This window comes from Astatotilapia calliptera, chromosome 8, assembly GCF_900246225.1.
Source record: "Astatotilapia calliptera chromosome 8, fAstCal1.2, whole genome shotgun sequence".
Classification (NCBI taxonomy): Eukaryota; Metazoa; Chordata; class Actinopteri; order Cichliformes; family Cichlidae; genus Astatotilapia; species Astatotilapia calliptera.
The window spans coordinates 7,525,859-7,553,454 of NC_039309.1; the positions used below are offsets into that span (position 1 = coordinate 7,525,859).

A 27,596-nucleotide genomic window follows, 5' to 3' on the forward strand; every position below is an offset into this window, starting at 1 on the left:
CGCTATACAAATACAGGCCATTTACCATTTATTGAATTGCTCCTGAGCATTGTCCTGTTTGCACTAAAGGGAAACCAACTCATCGCCCTGAGATTGATTACACCCAATCAAAGTGCAAGTTACGCACACATACAGTAGGTGGCTGAGCTTTATAATCACTCCGCCCTCCCAGCCAGGAATCTTTATGGTGAAATTGCTCTCCACTTAAAAAACAGATGTTTTCGTGCTTTTTTCTTTAATGGTGTAGCCACTAAAAAGATTTTATAGACCCAGTTAGATCTGAGATAGACTTTAACTTTACGGCTTAGCCTTCACATTGATTCTGTTTCATCCCAGTATGCAAATCCAGTTAGCGTCTGGCTCCAGATTCCACTTACTTTGTCTGCAGGCACTCGTTTAAAATGAGACATATTTTGATTTCGAGACATATCTGCTTCATAGACAAGTGTAATACGATGATGAGGATGCAAAGACAGTTGGCGTGCTCAGGTGGTTTGGTGGTATGTTTTCTACAGTAGGTGACTACTATACAAACAATGGTTAAACTCTTACACTACTGGTAATTCAAGCGACATTTATATTCCTCAGTAGGGCCAAAGGTTATACAGGAAGTGGAGTAGCACAAAGGGTTGAGTCAGGGACTGTGATAGTAGTGTTTACAGTGCATGCATTTGTATCTTGTGTGTCCAAAGTTTGCTTAGGCTCAGAAAGCTATTCGCTATACCAACAAAATGAAATGAAACTGATACTCGATACAAATACAAATGGCAGCATCTTTGCACAGGAGCAGGCCGACACTGGCACAAGAGGGACAGCGAACACGGGTGACAGAAAGAGACTGATGAGAAGTTATGAGGCTCAGGTCCTACAGGAGAGCTAACCAAACTACAGGTGTATGTTTACAGTCTCAGTGCCAGACTTACTTAAGTAAGTGTTTCGTACATGCCACGTCCAAGATAACAGTTAGGTCACTCACTGTGTTGTGCAAATAACTCTCTGCTTTTTGTTTGGGGTTTGTCGTCACGTGCTACTAATGCCCTTGTTTGTGCTTCACTGGCTCAAGGCATGTCGCTAAGGTAGTGTTTAAATACATAAAGATACCTTGCTCCAATTGGTAGTGTATAAGTACCTTTTTTTTCCTCAGGTGCTATCACAGTCACAAACAAAATCAGCATAATCTATTCATAGTTAAAACAAAGCTCCTTTAAGATGACCAGTTAATATACAACATAAAGAATCTCTATGTCAGTGTGAAACAGTAAATAGTTCTGTTAAAGGTTTTAATATATAGGTTGCAAGTGTGAACACAAGTTTCTGCCATTTAGTACATTAGTAGCATAACATATGTGTAATTGTATTTAACTGTAGATATCAAGTTTTTGCCTTTGCATATGATTCTTTTGCTTATTTCTTTTTATAAACTGCTGCATATCTGCTTTTAAAGTCATCGTGTTTACATTTAGGTCATCCACACCTTCATTTAAACCACTCCAAACCTACAGAAACAATAACTCCATTGGTCTTCCAATGGTCCTCCTTTTAAGACTTGGTTTTAGGTGTAGCCCACCAGACGGGGCATGCTAGGAAAGCTCTTGCGCATACTCATGCACTTCTCCTGGTCCAGGAAAAGTGAATTGGCTTTGACAGATAGGTCATGTTCCAGGGATACTTTGGTCTTCACCAAAGTCTGCAGAGTGTTCTCGGCCTCCATCAGCCTCTCTTGAAGTTTCCGAATAGTGTCCTCGATCTCTCTCACCTCACTCACAAGTCTGAATAATTAGAGAGAGAAAGACTGCTTACTGTCAAATCTGCAGCATAGGGAAAGAAGTTAAGGAAACTTTCCAAAGTATGACATTGTGAGATTTGCAATTAAAGGTAATAATTTATATTATTGTTCAGTTAAACCACAGAGAGGCCAAACCCCTCTAAAATGTATCAAATGACAAAGTTAAAAAACATTTTTGGCAGTAATTCACTGGTATTACACTTTGTCACTCAATGAGGTTGATTAACTAAAAGTGACGTTAAAAATTAAGTTAAAAGTTCAAATAGCAGCTGGTTAAAATCAGGGAAATCAGTGCATTCTTTGTCAATGATTTGATTCTTGATTGAGAAATGGTATATTTGCATAATTTTCTTCACTCCTTGAAGTAATTTGTAACATACAAAAGGCACACACTACATTGCAAAATAGCCTGAGATGCATTACCACATAATTACTAGTTATATCAACCACCAGAAAGCAGTTTTCCTTCTTAGGTGTGGTTCTGGCTCAGGAGGTAAGGCAGGTCACCTACGTCCATTGGAGTATGAATGTGTGTGAATCTTAGGTTACGTTCACACTGCAGGTCTTAATGCTCAATTCCGATTTTTTGATCAAATCCGATTTTTTTTGTCTGCTTGTTCAGACTACAAATAAAATGTGACAGCAAACGCGCTCTAGTGTGAACCCTCAAAGCGGCCCGCATGTGCAAAAGACGACGTCATACACAACGCGCTCTGTTTAGACCCAGAGCAAACAGTATTGTTTGACTGATGGCCCTTAATATAAAGACTTGTTTCGGACTTTACGTTTCCCAATTTTGCTTTAAGTTATAAAGTTATTTTGTTATTTACATATGGCCTAATAATTATCCTTATTGCTGTTTTAGAGAGGAGCGGTGCTTCAAAGGATAGTTGCAGATTTCTGTAAGAATCTGCAGATTATACAGTACAAATAAAATATTCACGTTTCTCCAACGTTGTCTTCCCAACAGTATCACTGACATCTACACTGGATGGCCAGAAAGCGTTCACAATGTCTTCTCTGGCGCTGATAATTGGCGTCTGTCTTGTGTCAGTGACGTAAAAGACGGATTTAATGCGACATGACCATTCAAACAGCAGTCGCTTTCTAAAACATCAGATATGTATCGGATTCAGCACCACATACGAAAGTGACCCAGGTCGGATTTGAAAATATCGGATTTGTGCTGTTCAAACTGTCATACATAGGGTCAAAAAAGTCGGATTTGATGTGCTTTTGCCTGCAGTGTGAACGTAGCCTTAGACAGACAGTGCTTACATAGAAAAAAGTGCTTGTATAAATCGGAGTGAATGGGTGAATGCGGCAACGTGTATAAAGCGTTCTGAGTACTCAGAGTAGAAAAACGCCATATGGGAACCCGTCCATTTACCATTCCTGACTCCTAAAACCAGACAGCTTTTTGTCCTTCACCATGACCAGCTGGTGTCTGCTGATTGTAGCACAAATGTAGAAGGTTTGGTGATTTTCTTTCTCTATTCACCCTTAGTGCAAGTAACTGAAACTCAAAACCTTTTTGTCTGGAGGAACAATCTAATAACATCTGAAATCACATCTGATTTGGAAATGTGGAACAAACTACCTGTGGTGTGGATTGTCCCTGCAGAGCTCTATGTTGGGTCTGCGGATCCTCTCCTCCAGCCTCGTTTGGGCCACTTTTAATGGGGACTCTTTATCTCTGAGAGCCTTCTTTATTGACTCAATTAGCATCTCAGTCTGAAAGATCTCTTGTAGAGTCTGCATGAAAAGACAAAAGACAACAAATTGTGATGCAGCCGCTGAGAGTTCCAGTCATGTAAGCATAGCTGAGTTAGGCATGGAAATTAAGGGAAAGGCTGACCCGAAGCCAAAAGAGGGGAAAATGTGAGAATCTCAATAAAAAGGATCATGTACAAAGCTGCAGACTTTGAGTCAGCTGAACACAGGCACACACATGCACAGTGGCCTGCTCTGTCTAACCTCATCTGAAATAATTTCATTTCAGCCAATCGCTACTTTTTACAGCTAACAGTGAGTGAGGTTTATTGAAGACCTTGTGCTTCATATCACTCCTGTCAGTGTTCGAACTATCCAGCAGCTCTCGATGGCAACCTGAAATCAATGGGATAAAGTGCAGAATGTGACACAAGCAATGAACAAACTACTACAGCTCCTCTCCTTTGACAGGGATGTTTTGCAAATATAATCCATATAATCCACCATAGAGGGCAAATCTGCACAGCTGATGGAGATAGAGAGTTTTAGAAAGAAGCGGGGAAAAGGATTGTACAGACACATGATCTCTTCCTAATAAGTGGCAAATGTAGTTAAATACTCAATAAGAAAAAAGGAATGGATTTTTTTCTTTTTTTTCCTAAAATAAAACCATGTGATTGCCTCTGAAACCACTTTTCTTAATAATCTATTTCACATTGTGAAATAATCAAGAACGAAGTCCAACATAAGAATAAAATTAGGAACAGGCTGTAATTCATTACACTACGATTAAAATACAGTGATAAAAAAAATGTCCCCGTTACATAACCTTATCAAGATATTATTGTCTTTTATGAAATAAACCATGCAGAAAAGGTGATGACCTTAGCCAGGTGTGTTTGCAAGCTGTTCTTGGCATCACCAGTTTCTGATATGCGGTTGGTGAAGGCTACGTTGACATTGTTGAACTGGTTCCACATTTCATTGGAAGTGGCGTTCAGCAGGATTTCTATCTCATCCCTGAGCTTGTGGGAGGCAGCTCGCTCACTTTGGGAATGCAGGATGTTGTCATCTGTAAACTTGGACCACGAGTCAGGCAGAGAGATTCTGACAGAGAAACAGTTAGATGCATTTACAGTATGTTCCAACACTCCCACTGGTTTTGAACATGATGCATTTGGAAAAGAGTTTTTCAGATATCACAAAACTTTTTAGCTATTTTAGCCAAATTTCATTGTTATTGTTCTTAAACTTTTGAGAGGCAGGGGCTTGTTAGCAAACGAAAACCTTCAAGGGCCCATCATAATAAACCAGATTATATAGTAAGTCTATTACAAAGAATTACTATGATTAGTAAACTTTCAGGTACCATTCTTAGTGAAAAACTTTTCAACCTAAATGCTTAAAATGCATGAAAACTGGTACAAAAATGAAGTGAGCTAGTATAAAGAACACAATATGATGGTTTGGGTTTTTTGTAGTATAACTGTACAGTTAGACATTAGATTTACCCTGAAGTCTTAGGTACATGCATTCATGTCCCTGTTAGGTTGCAATAGTTGTGGTTACTTAAATGTTTATTGGGAATGACAATTATGGAAAATTGTATAAAGTTTTTGTTTGTTTGTTTTAGCAATTGCTAGTATTCAAACGGGAGATGGTGAACATGGTAAAGCTGACACTTATAGTCATCATTTACACTCACTGGCCACTTTACTAGGTGCTGCTCAATTGCTGGTTACAAAAAACTAATCAGCCAATCACATGGTGGGAACTCAGTACATTTAGGAATGTAGACATTTTCAAGATGATCTGCTAAAGTTTAAACCGAGCATCAAAATGGAAAACAAAGGTGATTTAAGTGACTTTGAACATGGTGTGGTTGTTGGTGCCGGATGGGCTGATCTACTCGGATGTTTCCGCACAACCAACTCTAGAAATTCCAGAGAATTACATGTGAAAGAGAAAATATCCAGCGAGCGGCAGTTTTGTAGATGAAAATGCCTTGTTAGTGTCAGTGGTCCACGAATAATGGCCAGACTGCATCAAGTTGATAGGAAGTTCATTCAAATAATAATGCATTATAACCACAGTGTGCAGAAGAGCATCTCTGAATACTTGACATGTGGAACCTTGAAGCAGATGGGCCACAGCAGCAAAAGACCACACTGGGTGCCATCCTGTTAGCTAATAACAGGAACCTGAGGCTACCATTCTCAGAGTCTCACTGAAAGTGGGCAATAGAAGACTGGAAAACTGGCTTCTCCTGCATGATGGTACGGTGAGAATTTGAAAATATGAAAGCATTTATCCTTTCTACCTTATATCAACAGTTTGATGGTGATGGTGTTTTAGTTTCTTGCCACACTTTGAGGCCCTTTAATACCAACTGAGTTAAACACCACCGCCTACCTGAGCATTGTTGCTGGCCGTGTCCACAGAGTGTCAGTCTATACTGCCAGCAGTATAACACATGTCACAAAACTCCGATCACCTCAGCCTAGTTTCTTGAACACAACAATGGCCTCCAGACTCACCAGATGTCAATCCAATATGATCTCAGTGTGTTGGAAGCACCACGTTGAATCAATAGCACTACAAATTAAGGTAGTTTGGAAGGCAAAAGCAAGGTGCACCATATAAAGTAACCAGTGAGTGTATATCGTAGCCCTGGTGTGCGTAAGTGCAGCTTCACTATGTTCCTGGCATTACTATTAACTTTTAATCGCCTGATAAAATATTTACATCTCACTTGCAACAAATCACCAATATACAGTAATGCTTCAAGACTGCTTAACATTTTTATATATTTATCTGGACACAACAATTTATCATTTCATGCAAGCGTAAACAAATTCTGGACAGCAATATCAAGTATTTCATCGAATATAATTGAATTGTTCAGATATTCAAAAATATAATTATACTCACGAAGGGTCTAGTCTGTCAATTCCTCTGTAATAGCCAATACCATCCGATGTGTTCCTTAAATGGTGACACCTTTGATCTATCCTCTGCGCTGTCAGTTTGTCACTCAGATCTCGTTCCAACTCATGTTGAGCTGCTCGGTTTGACCTAATGAATCACATAACGTAAAACAGAAATGAAAACTTTTATAAATTGAGCACATGTCAAACTGCAGTCTTAGTCAGATTGTCAGACTTACGCTAGCTGAGCAATGGCTCTGTCCAGATGTCGCCTCATCCTTTCCTGACATGACTTTATAACTTCTACCTCCTTTTTTAGCAAAGGTAGAAAGAATATAACAACTTTCTTATTTCTGCAGTAATATTGGTCTCATGAGTCCCAAATATATATATATAACCACACTGATCTTTCATTTTACCTTTATGAGGTCTTTCTCTACGTCATCGTGTACCAGGTCAATGGACATCCGCCGCTCTCTGTGGTACAGACACTCTTGAGACACCTGTTAGCAAAATTTTATTTTGACTAAAGCAAGATGCAATGGTAAATCCATAAAGAACATTTTCTTTATTTAACAGTGATTGTGACACTCCAAAAGATGGGGATATAATATGATTGTAAAGAAAAACACAAGTTATATCAATATCAAGGTGTGCATATACTAAGTTCTGCAACATGTTTGGATCATACTCCAATTTCAGTCACCTGGAGAAGTCTCTAAGAAAGTCTCATGCTACATGATATTGGTCTAGAAAGGTGTCCCTGTCATCAGATATAAAGCCAGATCAAGTTAACTCTCTCAGGGGGACTATGGTCATTCGAACAGGGCACTAGGATGACCTATTTATGGGACTGACCCAGTGAAAGCACCGTCATTTTGAAGGGTTGCAAGGGATCATGCAAAAACTGTCTCTACAACCAAACAGACGACTGCTTTAAAACTGGCATAATATGGATGATTGATAATATGCGTGCACTCAGTCTTAGTATGACCAGTGTTATGTCATGTTTTCTCTCAAACAAATAAAAAATATCAAGCTAAATGTTCAAATAATATCACTCAAAATTAGTGTGCATCCGTGAAAAAAAAATTCAAAGTAGCTCATTGAAACATATTCCTTCCAGCCTCACCTGAAGGGGCCCTTCAGTCTCTGCCAAGGCTCTCTCTAGCCTCCTTTTGACCTCATTAAGAGCTGCTATCTCTGTCACCATGTTGTCGATCTCATGGCTCAGCTCAGACTTCCAAAAGACAATGTCATTGAGCCTTTCTCCTATGTTCTTGCTGGTATTCTCCTGGGTTCGTCTGGTAAGTTGCTCTTTATCCTGCATCAGCCTGATGGTGTCTCTTCTTAGTCTCTCTGCGCTTTTCCGGGAAGACTCGGATTCCCTGTAGTTGTTGTGGTTGGACTTGTACCAGTCATCTGGAGTGTAGCGGGTGGTCAGCGCACTCCTGTTGGATGGGTACAACACCGTCTTGGCACGAACCAAATCTAAATTCTCTCGTTGTATGGAAGGGGATGGGATAGTGCTGTTGCTCTTGTAATAGCTGTTTGTCCTCCACAGACTGGCATTGGGATTCATGACCAGGGCTGCCTGGGGGTTTCGATAGCTGGATGCCATAGTGGAGATGGCAGGGAGAAAGTGGCTGCTTTTTGGCCGAGCGTATGTTGCTGTCAGAGTGGATCCAATCAACTCCATTTTTCGAAGCCTGCAAGGGTTCAAAGTGGTACTACTGGTCCTGAGTCAAAGTAAAGAAAAAAGTTCTCAAACTGATTTGAATATTTTACATATTCATATTAGCTACCTGGATCAGACATTTAAAGCAGTTTACAAACTCTGTAGGTTGGTTAAGTATACAAAGAAAACGTGTTTAGATGGCTCATTAGAGTAAGAAGGTGGAAAATAAAATCAGAACTAAGGTGAAGCATCAAAGTAGACAAAGAACTGCCTTACCAAGATGAACGCTTGTCAATTGCTCGACAGTGTCTTGTGACCAGCTGCCTCTCAGCTCTGTTTACCTGAGAATGAGCTCAAGAACGCACTAAAGGTAAACTGGCATGCATAATAGAAAAGTTAGCAAGTCATTCATTCAGCCAACCAATGGTGTTGCACAGTCCTGGACAGCAGCAGCTGGCCTTGTTCAAGATTTCTGTTGACACAGAAGCAGTTGCCATGGGTTACTGCAACACTGTGCCAAGGATTTTCAGATTAATAGTGACCAGGTGCTTTTCTTTGGACTAGTAAATGCACCAGTGTTACAAAATGTGTCCACAGGACAGATGTAACTTTGGTGTTTGTAATGTTTCTTCTTATTAGATTTCTTTATAAAATCCTACTGACCTCCTGTGACTTTACAAAGTTCCAGTCCACTTTTCAACCAATACAGGCACAGCTTATCAGGAACACAGTTAAAGTGGAAAAGTAAAATGCAGTGAAAACAACACAGCAAATAGATGCCTATATTATAAACCCTCAGCACCATGAACTGTGATTTTTTTTTTAATTCACTGATAACTTACAGCTCTCCACATTCTGCCTGTTCTCTTCTTTCTTCATTAAACAAGATAAACATTCAAAATACACCCCAATCAGTTTTTAAAGAATTTATTTACGGATGATCGATTACTTTCTGTAGCTTAATCAAGCCATTTGTCATTAAAATCCTCGATAGAAGGGAAGCAATCGGAGCTTTGTTTTTAAAGCAGTCAACTTCAGTTGGTCTCCATGCATGCACACATTAGCTCACCGTCACCCTGAGAACCAAGCTGTCTGTATTGATTGCAGTTACTTGTTTAATGATTCATGCCGCAGGAAGAGTCCACACAAACCCCTGTAGCACAGAATAATAATCTGTGTTGTGTTACCTACCATTGGAAATGAGTATCGTTTACATTAATCTGTTCTGAGGGGGTAGGGCTGGACAGATGATAGCCTGGTTTCCACAGGGACAAGGAAAGGTGTAACCAGGATTTATTTAGCTCTGTCTTAACAATAGAAGTGTGATCTGAACAAAATCTTTGAATGAGATTATTTTGGGGTCTTTCCAACCACCATGTTATTTAATCTACTGCTAATTATTTAATGTTGTAATAATTTTAAAACTTTACTTGGCAGAGTTTATGGCGGGTAAAGAGAGCTTTCTCATCCTCCCTGGCTGTATGATAATACTTAACCAGCAACTTTCAGTGAGATCAGCTTTCCATCTTACTGACACTTACACACTCATAATGTAGGACTCAAGCACAGAATGTTTTCTAACTCCATGTTTGTAGAGAATAACATCTATATTGCTGTCCCTTTATGTATGAATGCTGTGTTAAATACTGTTGTAGCAGCAATCATTTAGTTAGCTTATCCTCATTACATGAAAGAAGTTAGTACCCTTACAATCTGGAAGTAAATTAGTGTAACTCCCCAAGTAGGGTCCAGTCTGAATTTGATCTATGTACTCAGGTATTTAAGGTGTACTGTACTGACAAGCTTAATTAATATTTGTTTTTTGGGAACAAATTTTTTTTGACATGTTTTTCTTTAAGTAAAAAAACAAACAAATCCATCAAACCCCACTTTAGAGATCACATAATGAAATCTCAAACTCATTAATGAAGAATTTGTGATTGGCTTGCAGGTTTATATGTCCTGCCCTGGAACCTCCTCCAAGACCTGCCCACTTTATAACTGGAAAGGTCTTGGTGGCCACCACGTGCAGTTTTGCAGCCCGTGCTCAGCTACTATTGTCATAAACATACAGGTTTAGATTTAGAATGGAATGGCGCACCATTGCTCCACCCCTGCAGCCTGTGGCATCACTTAACATGGCTAGGTTGAAGAAGGCCATCCCACACGCTTCTACTGCCCTGACCTCATCCACTATAAATACACCCCAGAAAAGCACGAAAAGCGCGCCTGCGTTTGAAATTCCTCCCCTGGATAGAACTGCAAGTGTCCCCTGGAAAAGCGATTCCTAGTGAAGCTCCCCACTGGCCTCTGAACATGAAGGCAATGTAAGAGGGGCCTATATATACTCCTGCCATGTGGCCCATGAGAGCATGTTGTTAATTACTGCACAGTAGAAATGTCTGAGGGAGCAAGTGTGCTGTCTACTCCGCTTAGAGTACAGTGATACAGAACTGAAGGCTGTAATCTTCAGCAGTATAAAACCATTAATAAAACAGAGCTTCTAAATTGAGTCATAGTATGAAGTTTTAAGAAATAGTTTCCTTTCCTTATGTGGTATATAGTAGTAGCCATTTAGCAGTCAAGCTATATTGCTGTGGGGAAAAAATGACAAGCAGGAAAATTATAGTGTCATAATTTTTTTAATTTATGTTCTGTGGTTTGGCAGAGGTGTCCAAGCCTTGAATTTTTCTCATTTTGGCTGCAATGAAAGTGGCAGTGAATTGTCAAATTGGACTGGACAGGTAGAAAAATACACTGAACCTGCAGTCAGCGTTCACTGCTTCACACATGTAGACATGTACTTTGATATTATTTCTTTTGCAACATTAATACTGGAAGACATACAATGCTCCGGTGCTCCGAATTCAGAGATCGGTTTTAATAAGCTGTGCAGATACCAGTGTCCTCCTTCAAACACCCGACAACCAAAATAGCTGGAGATACAAAATAAGAACTTGATCCTTCTGCTTGAGTGTGGACAACCACAACCAACTGCACATCTGAGACATTTTGTAACTATGTCCTGCAAAGTTAGGATGCTGTAGCATTGTTATAATCTGTTCACAACCAGAGCGGATAATTGCGGCACTTTTTTAACTTTTCACAGAGAAATATCAAACAAACAAATTTGGTGATAGTTCTCTTATTTTCTTACTATATGTAGCAACACACCCCTTTCACCACACACAATCCCTTAAGGTTGTGTCCTTTCCTTTCCACCACTGACCTTCTCTTGATTGGGTAAGAATAGACGACGTGAGGAGGTCAGGTGTGTTTTCTAAACATTCCGAATTAGTAAAAAAAATAAAAAAAAAATAAAAAAAAACAGGTTCCCTGTTCCCTCCCAGGTTCCCTGTTCCCTCCCAGGTTCTCTGTTCCCTCCCTAAGCCCCTAGTGCTTTCACTTCTTCAAACCCCACCTATTTTGATGTCAACCTGGCAATTGTCCAAGCCTCTGGTTGTACCACAGCTTCCTCTATTGGCAAGATTGATATGAGGTGCTTTCCTGTGCTTTGCTTACACTCCTGACTGCTGGGTCAAACAGATAAACTAGACTTGTAGCTGTCTTTATGCCCGACTATGCAGGCCATTATACTGGCATCAGTTTCCTCTGTGAATTCTAGATGGATCCTTCTACGAGGAGGGCGGCCACACCTGGAGAACAATACAGAAGATGTAATGAACCATTAAATCTAATGACAATATTAGAGATCCCCCACTGTGGTAATGGAGCATCCAGGTGGGAAAATCACAGGAGCCTCCTGAGCTTATCACAGATTGTCAGTAGTCACCCAAGGAAGTGTTTCTGTGTGTTCTAATGATTTCTTCTAATAGCCATAATACACATTCATCCTTGTACTTCTATATTGTGAGTCCTCCAGTTTGTCTTCTTTGGTAACAGTGGTATCATGATGTTGAGTGAAGTTGATTATTTAGGCTCTTATAACCTGAGGGGTCAAAGCAGTTCCTTGTAGTGGTGGGTCAAAAATGTAACAAATTTTTAAATCTATAGATGAAATCCATCCTCTGATTGCAATTTAATTTAGTTTCTATGCTATTCTTTCATCTCAGCACCCCAAGATAATCATTACTGTGACTATTCTATACAAATATAACCCAAATAAATGTAAAAAATCATGGTTGCAATCTGAAAACCTGAAAATACACCCTGTCTCCAATATCTTCAGTGATATTAACAAAATTTCTAGGCCTTCTTAAAACAGAGTTCAAGTTGGCTTTTAGTAGATTTGATAGTCCCTTTTTTATGTGATGCTGCCAAGTGGTCAGTATTATTTGGTCAGTATTATTTAGATGTATGTTAGATGAAAGTGTATTAAGTTTTATTTTTTTTTATTCCACTTATCGTGTTTTGAAGTTTTTGCATGTTTCATGTTGTTTTTATCTTGTCAAAGTACAAAGATGGTGATATAATTTTGCAGTGTGTGTGTCTGTTTGTGTATTATGTACTTATAAAATATGAACGTGATCTTATTACAGTATTATAGAAGGTTGTTACTGAAGCTTGTGAATTGTTTTTTTTTTATTCTTTACACTAAATAACGGTGCTCTATATTATATTGACAGGGTGTCATTTATGCCTATTGTGTATACTATTGTACATTTTGTACTATATCTGTGAAGCTTATTCAGTACGCTAAATGTTGCATAGCAATGCAAACCTATTAAGATGCTTCTTTGCCATGTGCATGTTTGTGTGGAGTTGCATGGCAACTTTCTACTGTATCTGCAGTCTGATGTCTGCAACTGTCTGAAGCAAAGAGCATTCTATGTCCTCGCCATAAAGCAGGCAGATGGATATTGTATTAGATACTCAGACAGAGGAAGCAGAGATGCACAGACATCCAGGCAACAGATATTTTTGTGTCCTGGGTAACAAAAAAAAAAGCATTAAAGTTGACATTATTTTATACCCAACCCATTCTAAGATGGGAAATACTGATCTATCATCATTAGGCATTATGGCTGTTAGTGGTTGGCACAAAATGAATTGCACTTGTTGCCATCTGCTTTCTTTCCAAAGTGCACAGATAATTATTCATTGTCATAAAAGGACATCACATAAAACACTTGTAGCAGAAACGTTGCAAGCTGCTTTTGTTTTTAACTGTTTAAAAGATGAAGTTAAGAGGGTTACATGTACCCTAGTATGCATTTGAGCGTTTTCATTGTGAGTGATATCTATCTACTTTAATTAATGTTGCAAATAAAGAAAATTAAATGCAATGGATGGATTTGGTTTGCGTGGTGGCTGGCTATCATATGGTGGTACAGGGAAGGGCAATGTGTGTCTGACAGGATGGGCAAGGGGTGGATGGACTCTAGCCATCCCCCACTCTGTGATCAAGGCTCCCAGTTGCAAACTTCCAGAGTGGGACGAGGGGCCATGAATGGAGGGCTTTGTTCAATCCGTGGTCATCACATTCCACTGGAGCCACTGTGTGGCATTCAGCAGAGCGGAGGAGAGGGCAGGCCAGGGCAGGACAGGACAGACGAGGGGAGGCCTGGAGAGGAAACACTAAGCAGCCTCTCTGTCTGTCACATCAAAACATTAAGATCTGTGCCATTTATGTAGAGGAAGTATTTTTAGCTTAGTGCTAATGCTGTAGATGCTAAAGTCTTTGCACTGTTTATGTGTACTTTTTAAAACACAAAGCCAGTCTTTAAGATTTTCTTATGTGAAGCTCCTTGACTTTTCATTACCTGCAGGACAGCAATGCACCTTTACTGGTGATATGTTTTTTGAGCAGTTCAGCACTCTGTGAATTGGTCACCACTGTTCTATAAGGTTACAGTTAGACTGGTGGTTGTAATTCTAGTTGTTTTTTTGGTTACATGGTTAAGAAGAGGAATGAAGTCTAATGTTTCCATGCTGACTCAGGAGTTGAATTATTCAGACTGGGCGTGTGTGTTTTAATCTCACACTCAGCCCTCTACCCCAAATTAGGGAAACTGCAGCTTGGCAAGACAGGAAGAAAAAATGAATGATAGAAACTTGAGATGGTTACACAGTGACTCATTATCATGCACGTAATGGTCATAGCAATATGTAGACCTTAATCATGAACAAAGAACCCTGCATTCCACGGGCTGGTGCCATTTAGGGGCGTAGGTGTGAAATGAGGCATGTGGCTAACTGATGTGTAAACTGTATTCAATACCAAAAGCTAGGAAAGGGAAAAGGGAATTTAGGAAGTATAATTCCAGTTGCATTTAGATTATTTTCCTCTGCCGTGTCACACTGCCTCCCTTTTTCCATTCATCCCTCATAATAAATGTTCCATTTATCGCAGTTCTCGAGCTATCCTTTTTTATAATCACTTAAAGTCTGTCGTCTCACACAAAGAGGTGTCTGTCATTGCATATGGGAGACTTGTGCACTGTGCCTTGGCAGCATGAGAACAAGAGTTGGAAGAGCGACTGGGTCCAGAGTCCAGATGGACTCTGTGACTGTGTCATTTCTGTTGTACAATCTGCCGCCTTACAGACACCGTTGTCTCCAAGAGGAGATACCTGTACAAGTGGAACTGAAGACAGACTGACCCCATATTCTTCTTGGCCATACATGTCCTCCTTAAGCTTTTGCTCTTTTCTTCTTTTCTTCTATAAAGTTCAGAATTTACAAACGCAAGCACAGTATGAGAGCTGAAACAGGTGAAACAGTTTATAGCTTTACTGAAACAAACTTTGGAATTCCTTCTCATCCACATGGTTTTTAAAACACTCCCCTAAGCTTATTCATTCCTTTAAACATCCTCTTTAAACTGCAGCCTTTTCATTACCTAATAAAAAGATGCTCCAGTGACTCAGTTTTAATCTTGCAAGTATGTGTACCGTAAACAGTAGAGATATGAGGTATGTAAAACACACACATCCAGCACGTACAAAGCCCCGACTCCCCCTTGTCTTACATTGTCTTTGAGTGCTGCCAAAGGTCAAAGTGCATCCAGCAAGATATCAGATTGATTTCAAAGGCATGTTTTCATGTGAGGTGCACACAGTACTGTAACGCATCTTTGGTAGCATTTAGATTGTCTAATCAGAATTAGAGCAGAAGCATGGTTCATATTGTAATCAGCTGTTCTGTTGTTTCTAAACTGTGTACTTCATGGAAATTTACCTGACAAGTGGTCTTTTTAATCAGTTCTACTCACTTGAGCACACTATAGTGCCAGTATCAATTCAAGCACCATGCAACCATGCCAGCATCACACGCTTGACCATAGATTACTGGGTTTTTTTGCACAAACCCTGTCTGAATTCTTTTCTAACAGCTTACACTGGCCAAACAAAAGGCCAAGGAAGATTCAGATTTACCAGTACAAGGCGGAGAAAGGCATTTAAAACCATGGCTTTTTTGTTCAGAGGCATTTTCCAACCTCTGCGCCCTCCCCCTCTGTCTAAAATGCCGAAGGCATGTGGTTGACAGCTCCTCACAAGCTTTCAAATTGTTCTCTCTTTCCCAAATTTGGACTGAAGTAGAATGCCGCTATTGTTAACATGTTCAGCAAACTTGAGAGAATTTCATTTATCTTTTCTGGCAGCGTAACGGTCTCATAAATAGAGGCAGTGGGAACTTTTCATTTTGCTAGACAAGATTTTGCCTTTCCCACCTTGTTCGGGGCCCTGGGATGCGCTGTAGGTTGTGTCAGAGACAAACTGTGGGTCACTGGTATGACAGTCATTCAGTAGAGGTGTCAAGATATTATAAGTGGCGTAGGCATGTGAAAATTATGGCCATATGGTTCTCAATTCTGGCAGCGCACACAGAGCTGAACTGTAAAAATGTCTCAGTGGAATTCCAAGTGGACACTTCTTCAGCCTCTGTCAAATCCCTGAGTATCATATTTAGCCCCTACCATTAGAGTCCATTCTTACTTTGATTATGATGTTCTTTTAGTATGTGTACATCACATGATGCCATGTCAGGTGTATGTGCCACGTGAGGAGTACCCAGAGCTGTGAGTTAGCCCTCTGCTGGCTCTCGTGGATCTGTGGCAATTATATGCCCTCATCTTGTGTGTACAGAGGATAGCATGCAGCAGCTGGGAATGCACAATTACCTCAGTAGAAGGAGACAAAGTCAGCAAAAGTAAGGTCTGTAACTGATAAGATTTCTTAGTAGGCCTTTTGTATTTAACTCTTCTTTTTGTGGATTGTTCTGTCGACTATACTTACTGTTTTTTGTTTTAACCTTTCGAACTTTAGATCACCAGTTTTATTCAATAGTGCACCAAAACAATTACACCAAGTCAGACCTGAACAGTTAAGAATTTGATATATTTAAACATATTTACCAGATGTAGCAATCAAATGTATCTCTTTCAGTTCCATATGCCTCTAATTCTCTGTACGAGTGCTATCATCTCTCCCGCTCTGGTTCTGTGTGTAAAACAAGCTGCTGCGGTGAACTTGCACTTATCTAACGCAGTTTTTTTTCACTCACTGTTTAAGGTGACCACCCAAAACCTCTTACCACACTGCGTGCTGCTCCCAGCCAGCATGAGAAGCAGAGGAAGACCTTCAGTGTTTTAGTGCCTCCTTCCCTCTCTCTCCTCTCATTTACCCAGAATGGGCATCACGTGCCTATGTTGTTGATCCTGGCCACTGAGGACAGCAGGGCACAGCTGCACTAGGGATGGGATTTCACTGATCCTGCAGTGGAAAACCTCATCGTACTGTCCCCTGGACAGCTGCATATGAAAGAGCATAAGCTTCATCACTGTGATGTTTGCAATTGTTTCACTGTGTAGGAGAGTATGGTGGGGTAAAATAAGGTGATGTCCCTTACTTTGTGAGAAGTCGGACCTCTGCCAGCTCCATCCGATCAACTGTCTGGCTGACCAGGTGTATAATCACTGAAGCATCATCAAAAACTAGTCCTGCATGTTTTCAGAAGCATGCAAAGTATTCAGGGTCAAACAAATGATATGCAAAGTTTTAATGTTTTGTGCACTCAGCTCTTTTTCATTTATCTCCTAAAAGATCGGAGAGAAAGAAGCCGATATAAAGGTTTTACACAGATATACATTATATAGATTATATAACCTATATAATGCATATCTACAATTATGAATTTTGGTTTTCATGCATAATGATAAAGTAAACAGATTTTTTTTCAATGGTACATATAGTGTGCACAGAGAATTTTCTGTAAATATAATATTGGTTATCTTCAGGATTTCTAAGCCAGTGGGAACTGGACTATTTTCATTTACCACATGTATATATTTAGACATGCACACATTCAGATGTGTTTCCGTCATACTGTTTCCCTCAGCTTACAACTGCTCACAACCAGACAGTACAGCTGTGAAATCTTAGAGCTCAGCAATCCTAGTGAGAACTGGATCTGTGCACAGAAACATAATCATAATAACAGCACCAGCAAAGGAAATAAATTGCATTGTCTCCTCTTGTCCTTAGAAGGTCTGCAGACAGGGAACTGTTGCATAAGTGAATGCCTGCATGACAGAAGTGCTACTTTACTGTTTATTAGGTGTAGGGTTTTTTGCAGCTCAATGCCTGCTGTCTGCAAAGACAAACAAAGACCTGTTACGTGTGACAAACTGTGAAATTTTCACTACCTGCCTGCAGTGATGAAAGAAATAGATGAGCGCAATCAATAATCCCCCACCGTCCAAAATGATATCATACCGCCCTCCCACTCTGGTTATTAACAAGTTATATCAGTGAGAATTAATGACATTTCAGCATGAAGCAACTGTGATGTAAGGTATATTTACAAACATTTCTTCTTCATCCGCAGACCAGAATCCATCCTGTGGGAGTGGCTGCTGTGAGCTTTACAGACAGGAAGAACCTTTAAGAGCTTTTTAGAAAATTGCTCTCCGGAGAAACTGCAGAACGAGGGAGGCTAAATGGAGGGCATCTGTCTGTCTTGAAGAGGGTTGATGAGCTTGTGAATTTAGCAGAAGGGCATATAAAAAATTTGAAAGCCAGTATGAAAATGATTCAGCATAAGAGGCTGAAAGAACACTATAAGGCAAGTAGACAAAGGAGAAACAGAGGAAATGTCCAAGAGTGAGGAGGAGACATGGTAAAACAAGGACATTTTCCTTAACTGAGAGAATGCACGTAGTAAACTGTGGAGGGAGAAATAAGAGGATTCAAGCGAATGTCCATACACTGCATCCCATCACACGCTATGTTTGGTGCTCTTTGTCGCCACCCTTGTGTCTGTGTGAGCAGAACAGTGTAGGCTTTGTTTGATGCCGCAGTTTCCAGCAGTTTCATCCAAATATTTTACGTTATGTAGGCAGGCTGTAACTAGGTGTGTGGCACACAGCAAAGGGGCTTCACACCTAACAAGCTGTTTCCGATAAGAATGGCGCTGTCTGAAATTTTTGTCTTGAGGCTTTATGCCAAAAGATGTTAATAACAGGCGTGGTAAATGGAAGGAAATGGAGAAAAAATTACTTGATAAATAAAAAAGCAGTAAAATGGAGAGAGTGGAAGGGAATAAGGAAGACGGCAAATATAGAAAAGCAAACACAGAAGTTGAATTTTTGAAGCTGGTTCTGCTTCAGTTACCTGGCCTATCATTAAAGCAGTAATGAGGAGCAGACAGGGCAGCAGCTCACCGCTATAAAGAATGCAACTTTCCCACAAAGGCTAACACAATTTCAAAGTTCCAAGTAGTTAAAATATAAATTTTCTCCCTTCCTTCACTGTAATGAAGTGGTTTCTCTTCATTTTTAGAAACCCACAAGAGAGTAGCACCCATTCTTCACCTGATTATAGTTAGTGATTATGGTTTTTGCACAGGTTAGTGCTTCCTATCCTCATCTACTCATGCATTCTCCTGCAGTAGAGTCTGGTTGCATCTATATTATAAATGAGCTTATTATGATGCATTACTTGTGACCTGAACTTGCTGACGCTCTTCTGGACAAGTTCAAGAAAAAAGAATAAAGAGTATCTGCTTCCTAAAATCTAATTTCCTGAGCCTAGACTCTGCATACAGAATATAATTTCAAAATGGGCCATATCCTTGACTACTCACATATTTACACATTCACTTTTAATATAAGCATTGTGTTCCTGAAGTGAGGAAGCTACAAATATAGTTCTAGGTTTTTAGTCAAAGCATAACCACATGGTTTCAAAGCTCCTTAAAGTACTTTAATTGGCTTGATAACAACAATTAAAACTCCAAGTCTTCATAACAACCAAAATCTGTTGGCTCTATTCTTTTTACAGAGAAATTTTTCCTTTTGGCTGTTTTGTGTGTTTTTCTCGTTTTTCCTTTTGGTTCTGTAGAAATGTGTGTAGCTAACTGACTGATAAATGATACATTTGAAGGAACCCAACTGGTCACAGCAAATTGGAACCACTTCTTGATCCTGGTTCTGTTGGAGACTTCTACCTGTTAAAAGGGAGTTTAATCCAACTTGTGCTTTCCAGATGGTTGATCATAGGGGTCGTCTGATTGTTGATGCTTTCTTTCTATTACTGTAGACAAAAAACAAAACAAAAAAACCCCGCCAAACTTACAAAATGAAGTGCCATATAGTGGCAACTGTTATTGTGAGTTGGCACTATATGAATTGAAATGAACTGAACTTGTAAATCATACTGTCTACTAGGGGTGCAACGGTACACAAAATTCACGGTTCGGTTCGATACTTTGGTGTCACGGTTCGATATTTTTTCGATACAAAAAATGTTCATGCTTTTTTAATTTGTCATTTATTAAAATTATAAATATATATTTTAACTCAAACGTACAGTTTTTAAATTTAATGTTGCTGAAACAACAAAGGGATAAAATAATTAATCTAGTTGATCGAGAAATCACTCATCTTTAGAAAAGAGAGTTTATTACAGAGAAATGGCTCTTTCCAAAATAAAAGCTATACTATCCGCTTCTTCTGGGGTATACTCTCATAAGGAGAATCATGTGCTAACGGCTGTCTAAATGACTCGGGTAAAGTTTGTAGCATGCGTGCTTGTTGTTTTTGTCTGCTTCCACTTGTCTTTGCACTAGGATGATGTCGGCGTAAATGTGCAGTCATATTCATTGTGTTCCCACTAGTGCTGTCAGCGTTAATCTGAAATGACGTTAATGCAAGGGTTTGTATCATCATTTAAACTGGATAGGTTTCTATATGTACAGACGCAAAAATAATAAATAAGGCTCTCAAGTATGATTCCCTTTGTAGACAGAATCAGAATCACATTCACTAGTCTGTCTCACATTGAGGGGTTTGTGATGATCTTTGCTACCTCCATCTTTCTTTTTCTTCCTTTTTTGTTGGCCACCGCAACTCTCTGTGGGCATTTGTACTCTGAGATCCACCGTTTGCTTTTCTTTGCTGCACTCTTTTGACTTAAGGCATCTTCTCTCAGCCTATAAAGCAAAATGATTTCCCCTTAGGTTTTACAACACCAATTACAACATCACCTGCAGAGTATTCGGAAGGACTTTAATATACTCATTTACATTTTCAGTGTCTGTGATAAAGTAATTAAGGTTAAATGGCGGCACTTACTGTAATGTGCTGCCATGTTTTGGTCTGAATGGTCTGTGCCCTACTGACACAGAAGGGGTTTCAGTTTTGCACTGAGATGTAATTTTGACAATTAGTTCAAAATAATTGGAGAAATATATTTTGACATTATCCATGTTCCTGCCAAGAGTTTAATGAGAAGATCAATATTATAACTCTCGCTCATAAATATGAAGGTAGATCCATAGCTTAGTTTGGATATATGCATAATGATGTAGATGAAATGTGATTTTTTTTAAATATTAATATCTGATTATGATTATTGTTATTAGGATTGATCTGGTAGCATAATCTGATTTAGAACAGAAGAAAAACTTAATTTGACCTTAAAAAAAAAAAAAGAAAAAAGTCCTTATGACTCACAGCTCAGGCAATCACAAGCCACAACATTTCAGTTTCTGCTCTCACGTTCTCATATGTGGTTTCAAATTGTTAATCTTAAAGCTGTTGTAATTTATTTGTGTGTTATTTGATGTAGTGTCGCGTACCAAAAACAAGCTAGTAGATGTTTTTTATTTTAAACCACAGATTGGAGAATGGAAAGTTTGCACGGGGTTAGGGTTTGGAGACTTCCACCCAAGTCTGCTTAGTGTGTGTTTGTGTTAGAACAGAGAGGGCTGCGCATGAGAGAGAGCAGCTATTTTCTGGACATGCTAAATAGGATGATCCTGCCCTTGTGACCTGACATACACTCAGATCAGTCAACGCTGCAGACACGCCCAGTCACTTAAAATGCCCCGAGTGACCTTTTCCAACAAAAAGTGTTGATTTGAATAGGATGACAAATTCCTCCAACTAGTGTGTGAAACCTTGTGTATCAGACCATAAAGAACCCCAAATATTGCTATAGTTGGCCCTTTTGCCTCCAGTGTTGAGAGCTTCAGGAATGCTGCTGTCCTTTATTGGTGCCAGTTCTGGTAACACCCAAAGCATCTGAAGCATGCCAGGCTGGGTGGGCTCGCCATTTATAAATACACCCCTCAAAACATGTCTAAAGTTCACTGTGTGGTTTGCACAGCCACAAGCTCCATAGCCATGTCTATCCATGTGTATTTGCATTTATCGTGTGCTTGCATGTGCATGTGTCAAGGCAACCGTTCAACAAGATATCAGACGGGTCACTGCTACAGTAAGATACACCATGATTTACACTTGCATGGTTGTGTATTTACAGCCGCTGAAAGGCTATCCTGGGTTTATGTAAGTATGCCTCACATGTAGACACATCATTCGGTTGCTGCGCAAGATGTGTTTTTGAAGTCAAGGGTCATATCTACACCTACACTTAAAACAACTGAATCAGTTTGTCTAGGGGTACACGGGCGATGTGATAGGCCACAATGATATCAAAGTTTCTATTAGCCTAAAGATAATATTGATGGAAGTAAAGGACACATTATCCTTGTTTTGCTTCAATAAGCGGCCTGAGCGAGATACGAACTGCCAGACGTTTTATGAGATAATTTAAAAAGTTAATATTCAACTTTGTCATTCCTCATGTCTCCACTGGTTTTGAAAACTGACCTTAATAGCAAGACAACACTGTGGAGGATGTGGGGCAAAATCAGTCTGCAAGTTTAGCAAAAGCTGATATCATACTTTCTCTTAGTTAGCTAAATCAAGTTGCTGACTCGGCTAAATCAAGGTCAAACACAGTTCTGTCTTTGTGTGTTCCAAGAAAAGGCAAGAACTGAAGCTTTGTAGTCCAGTTAACAGAAGGATCATTCCAAAATATTCCGTTTGTATGGATAGGATGCATAAATACAGCTACTGGTAACTCTTTTAAAGTTAGTTAAAGGTAAACATTGTTTCAGTGTTGCAAAAGAGAGGCTGAATAAATAATTGTGCATGCTTATGAAGGTGAAGTGAGATGACAAGTCCCTCCTTCAACAAAGTGGATTGGAGTTGGTCCGGAAAAACATTTACACATCCACTCACTACTATTGTTTTTACCATCTTTTAAACCTTTTAAGCTTACAGAACAACAGAACTTTACAGAAGGTGGAATTTCATCATATCAATTTAATTCCTATTTGCTGAGTTACAATTAGTAAGTCCTACATGAGCTACATGAATTAATCTGGATTTTAAGTCAATGTAAAACACGCCAAAAAAAAGTAAATATGTTTTTTGATATGCAATGCTATACGAGCAGGAGGGTTTAGTGATCACTATAAGTTTGTGTAAGTTCTGCATGTGTTATTTTAGTATCTCTGTTTTTCTCTGTGTGCACAGCGTAAAGCACAGGGTGAAAAATGGGCAGAGTCATGCTGTTTTTCTGCATCACTCACATACTCTTTATATCTGACAGTTCTGGGATGACGTCAGATGTTTTAGAAGCAGGTGGGAAACAGCATGGGAGAAAGTGAATTTCTGCTACTGAGGTTCTGAGCTGAATCCTCGTGCAATCTATGAGGAGGGATTGTTTGCCTGTTTTTCTAGAAATGCTTCATAGTCTTCACAGACAAAACGCCTCAACAATTTAAATAGTTTGCAAGCATATGAAAGTAATTATTTGCACATGTATTTGGTTTTTCCTTTTTTGAGGTGGTTGATACATATAGTGCCCATGTAAATAAACCCGTTACCTAAAAAGGAGGTGCTGTATTACACTGTGTGTGGTCCTTGTGAAAACTTCTTGGCCATTTGCATGCTCGACAGAAAATTCCTGGATACGAGGAAGGAAGTTGATCGTCACTCTCTGAATCTCTTTGTGGTTTAGCGGCCTTCTGAAACATTCTCTATGCTGTCAAATATTATAGTTAAGCAGCGAAATATTGACATCCATAAGTGTTGCTACAATTAAATTACATTTAAATTCACTTAAATGCTAAACTTAAACCACTTTCAACATGGAATATGAAACATTCCTGTCTTCATCAGCAACTTGGAGGTTAGTCTGACATTAATATTGAGAGCTTTATTCCAACATTCAGGATTAATGGCGAGCCAGGGTCCACCTGATGTTTTCAAGACTGGACAGTAGGCCTACTTACAATAGAGTGTTTAAATCGATTGATGTGTAATGTGTTGTTAGGACTGACTATTGACGGTATGAAGGAGCTGCCTCTTAGCTGCCTATTAGGTGTGTGGCTTCCACCACCACCTACAGTGGTGGAGGTGGTGGTGGAAGCCACACCCCCATCAAATATTCTCTAAAGGAGATATTCTGAGCTTCCTGCATGTCTTTCCACCATCTGAATGGCCTCTTCTTGCCTCTCATACTCCCTTGCCAGTCTGCATACTCTGTCCTCATACTCCATTTGTCATTTCCAAGTTTCTATGTCGAGCAAAAGGCTACACAAGTCCAAGGTTTCTTTTATAGTTGTTTCTTTCTGACATCAGTATGTGGTAATCATGTAAATGTCTGTATTTTTATGCAGTTTTGTACAAACACACTTATCCTGTGTTGAGACTATTAAAAAGTAATCAGGGTGCTGTCAGGTTAATGAAAAACAGGGCAAGTCTGAAAGATTTAATGCTCTGCACCAACTTTCCAGTGTCTAAAACTTGTACACTTAATGGCTGCGCATTTCTCCGCTTCAAGGACAAATTGTGCAAAAAAAGTAAAAAGAAAACTAACAGTCTGCTGGTGATGCATGGCTATAGTGACTGAGGTTTGTGAATGGCTGGCTTAATGGCTCATTATTGTGCTGGTGGCTATAACCACTGCCAGTCAACATGAGGCTTGCTTGGTTTGTAAAGTAAATGTTGTTGTGAATCAGACCTTTAAATAGTCAGAAGTACTCATTTTTCATTTTCTGCATCCGACAGGAAATCTCTACTAGCATTATGGCTCAAATTCTCAAGCAAAGCTCCAAAATGTAATATGTGAAAAAAAGATCGGTAAGCCTCGGGAGTTTCGAAATGCCAGTTCATGTAGGATATCAATATTTAAGATTACAGAAGTAGAGATGGTGGCCTTTATTCATTGTAGGAATTTGATATAGTGGAGACACTTCTTGACCTTTCAATTAATTCCTTACTTTGGCGTCATATGAGCTTGTATCCTTTTATTCTGTCATATATTTGTACAAGAGTGACTAACTATCTTACGATCTTGCTTTTTATTGTACAATATCGTACCACAAAAATGAATCAGCTTTATCGACACAGGAAATTTCTGAAGTATTTGGCAGTCATGACTCAGTGACAATTAACACATCAGCCATACTGGATGTAGGATGCGAGCTGGCAACAGTGAGGTCATTTCCTGCTGGATATTGAGCTTGTCTGTGTTGGACAAATTTTATGAAGGGTTTCAGGAATATAACCCCCAAATCCTGGAGCTATGACCACAAACTAGAAACCCTTCCTCGGGATATCTTTAACCACACACACAAATACACAAAACATCTTCCAAAAAAATAAACACTAGAGGGGAAAGGGAGGTGCACATGATATAGTAGTAAAGTACCGTCCAGTTCATTTCCTCCCCTGCATTTTGTTGCAAAATCATTCGCAACCCCACCCCAGGATTTTCATTCAGAGAGAAAGAGTGAGCAAGAGGGAATATGCATGCAATGGCTCCTTTCCTCTCTTTCCAGGGTGAAGATGAAAACATAAATATGCCTTTCCAACCCAACCCCCTCTCCAACACCACCACAGCCCTTCCTCCTAAAAGCCACTTTATGGGGAAGGAAGCTGACTCGGTCCACCCTGCTGAGGTTAAATCCAAGAGGGGTGAAGAAAAGGGTGTTGCCTGGACCCCTCAGCTGACAGCAGGAAACGCTAAGAGGAAACTGAAAGGGATTGTTTGTCCGTTTTCCAGTAGTAACAGACAGGATGTATAATGTCAGAGAGGCAATGTGAAGCTATGGCATGTGAAGACTTTGCCAGCTTACTGTGATAGGTGACAACATCCAGTGTACTATAATTTCATATAATTTCATACCAATAATCCCTGTTTTGTATAAGTGTTTATGCATGGATGGATGGATCTTCATTGGCATTTAATGTGTATTTTATCAAATACCTAATCTAACGGTTAAATCCTCCCAAAAAAGAAAAAAAATACTCCTAATAAGAAAACACTTATAGCTAAGAACAATTAATTCAGCTAAGCACACTAAAGTATTTCCTCTTAGAGCTGCCAATGCTGCCTAAACGTGTTAAATACAAAGAGCTCTACACAAACCCTTGCTGCTACCAGAGGTCATAGGAGAATGGCCAGACTGCTGCGAGCTAACAGAAGGGCAACAGTAACTCATTACAACCAAAGATGCAGAAGAGTTTCTATAAATGTGCAACACATCAAACAAGCAGAAGAGCTACAGCAGCATATATGTGTCACTCGTATCCAGTGTTGGTCAAGTTACTTGAAAAAAGTAATCAGTAACTAATTACTGATTACTCCCCCCAAAAAGTAATCCCGTTACTTTACTGATTACTTATTTTCAAAAGTAATTAATTACTTAGTTACTTAGTTACTTAGTTACTTTTTAAAAACACGATTTACAACCTGAAGAGGTGATAAAGTGATAGATCTTTCAGCCCAATTCTACTTTTTCTACATAATCCATCATACAAAATGTAATCAAATGGAAAAGTCTCTTTTTTTAACTTGTTTTATCAGTTTTAATCTTTTAACTTTATGCATCAAGCAAAACATTTAATTATATGCAACATTCTCTGACTTGAATAAATTAGTTTAACATTTAAACCTATTTTCTACACATTCCAGCACATAAAATAAAATATTTTTTGTGTTTTCACTCACTCTTTCAAACAGATGCAAGTAAAACACAGCAGAAAATAAATAAAGTCAAAGACTCAGCGGTCCTTTTGCTCTATTTTCACCTGTAAAGCAGGAGCAGGGTAGGCGGAGGGTTACCCTGGTGTAGGTGTGCTGCGGTCAGTTGAAGAATCCGCGCGAGTGTCTCTGTGAGTTTCCCATCACGTCGTAGCTACTCGGTGCTTGCTCGGAAGTTTAGGGGTTTTTTTCGCTGTAAAAAGAAGTTTTCTTCCCACGCACGATGGACGCTAATGTTTTTGTCACTTTTTATGGAATCAAACTCAAAGTAAGGTCAGTACTTCCACACTTTAAACGCTGCACGCTCATACTCGCTCCCGCACTCGATATATGATCCATTGTTGATCTGCACACAGCTGCTGTCACCAACGTCGCACTTGCTTACGTCACTGTCATGAGACATTCTCGCAAAAAAAATCACGGTTTTAGTAACGCAGTAACGCAGCGTTCCTACGGGAAAGTAACGGTAATCTAATTACCGATTTTGCAATAGTAATCCCTTACTTTACTCGTTACTTGAAAAAAGTAATCAGATTACAGTAACGCGTTACAAGTAACGCGTTACTGCCCATCTCTGCTCGTATCTGCTAAGAACAGGAAACTGAGGCTACAATTTGCATGGGCTCACCAATATTGTACAACAGAAAGCGTTTTGGAAAAAAGGCCAGGTCTTAAAATTTGCTATAACATTGAGATGAAGGCAAGGTGCATTCAGCATGAAGGTATGAATCCACCATGCCCTTTATTAACTTCAGACTGCTGCTGTAACATTCTTTTAGCACCAACCTAGCATAATTTAAACACCACAGCTTACCTGAGTATTGTTGCTGACCATGTCCATGATCAGAGTGTGCCACATCTTCAGCTTCAAACAGGATAACACACCATGCCATTAGTTCTCTAGTCATCTGAAACGTCTTCTTTTGAACATTAAGTGTGCTGTACTCAAATAGCCTCCAGAGTCACCAGATTTCCAATAGAGTACCATAGATCAGTGTTGCCAACTCCTCAGTAAGGAAAATTGCTATTGGTTGTCCTAAAAGTCGCTAGAAGTCGCTAAATGACGTCATCGTCTAATTTGCATAATTGGTCATGCTAATCTAATTGTAACCTACATTGTTGGAGAGAGAAATAACATCGTGGAAGAGACATAAAGTGAGTAAAAAAAAACGTCCTAAATGCATTTA

At 39.4% G+C, this 27,596-nt stretch overlaps 1 protein-coding gene across 5 annotated transcripts; it reads right to left on the bottom strand.

The window, feature by feature from the left end:
• Nucleotides 1-27,408, bottom strand: tekt3 (tektin 3). Of its 5 annotated transcripts, none has more exons than XM_026178225.1 (8): nt 27,224-27,408; nt 7,559-8,135; nt 6,846-6,929; nt 6,666-6,736; nt 6,431-6,574; nt 4,384-4,606; nt 3,387-3,541; nt 1-1,769 (listed from the first exon to the last, which is right to left on the bottom strand). In XM_026178225.1, the coding sequence occupies exons 2-8, from the start codon at nt 8,123-8,125 to the stop codon at nt 1,553-1,555; spliced, it is 1,461 nt and encodes a 486-aa protein (XP_026034010.1). In that variant the 5' UTR covers nt 8,126-8,135; nt 27,224-27,408; the 3' UTR covers nt 1-1,552. The 5 variants fall into 5 exon arrangements, with proteins under 5 accessions (XP_026034010.1, XP_026034009.1, XP_026034011.1 ...); XM_026178224.1 differs by having other exon boundaries at nt 7,559-8,165; XM_026178226.1 differs by lacking the exon at nt 27,224-27,408 and adding an exon at nt 8,381-9,944.
• Between the last annotated feature and the right edge of the window lie 188 nt (nt 27,409-27,596).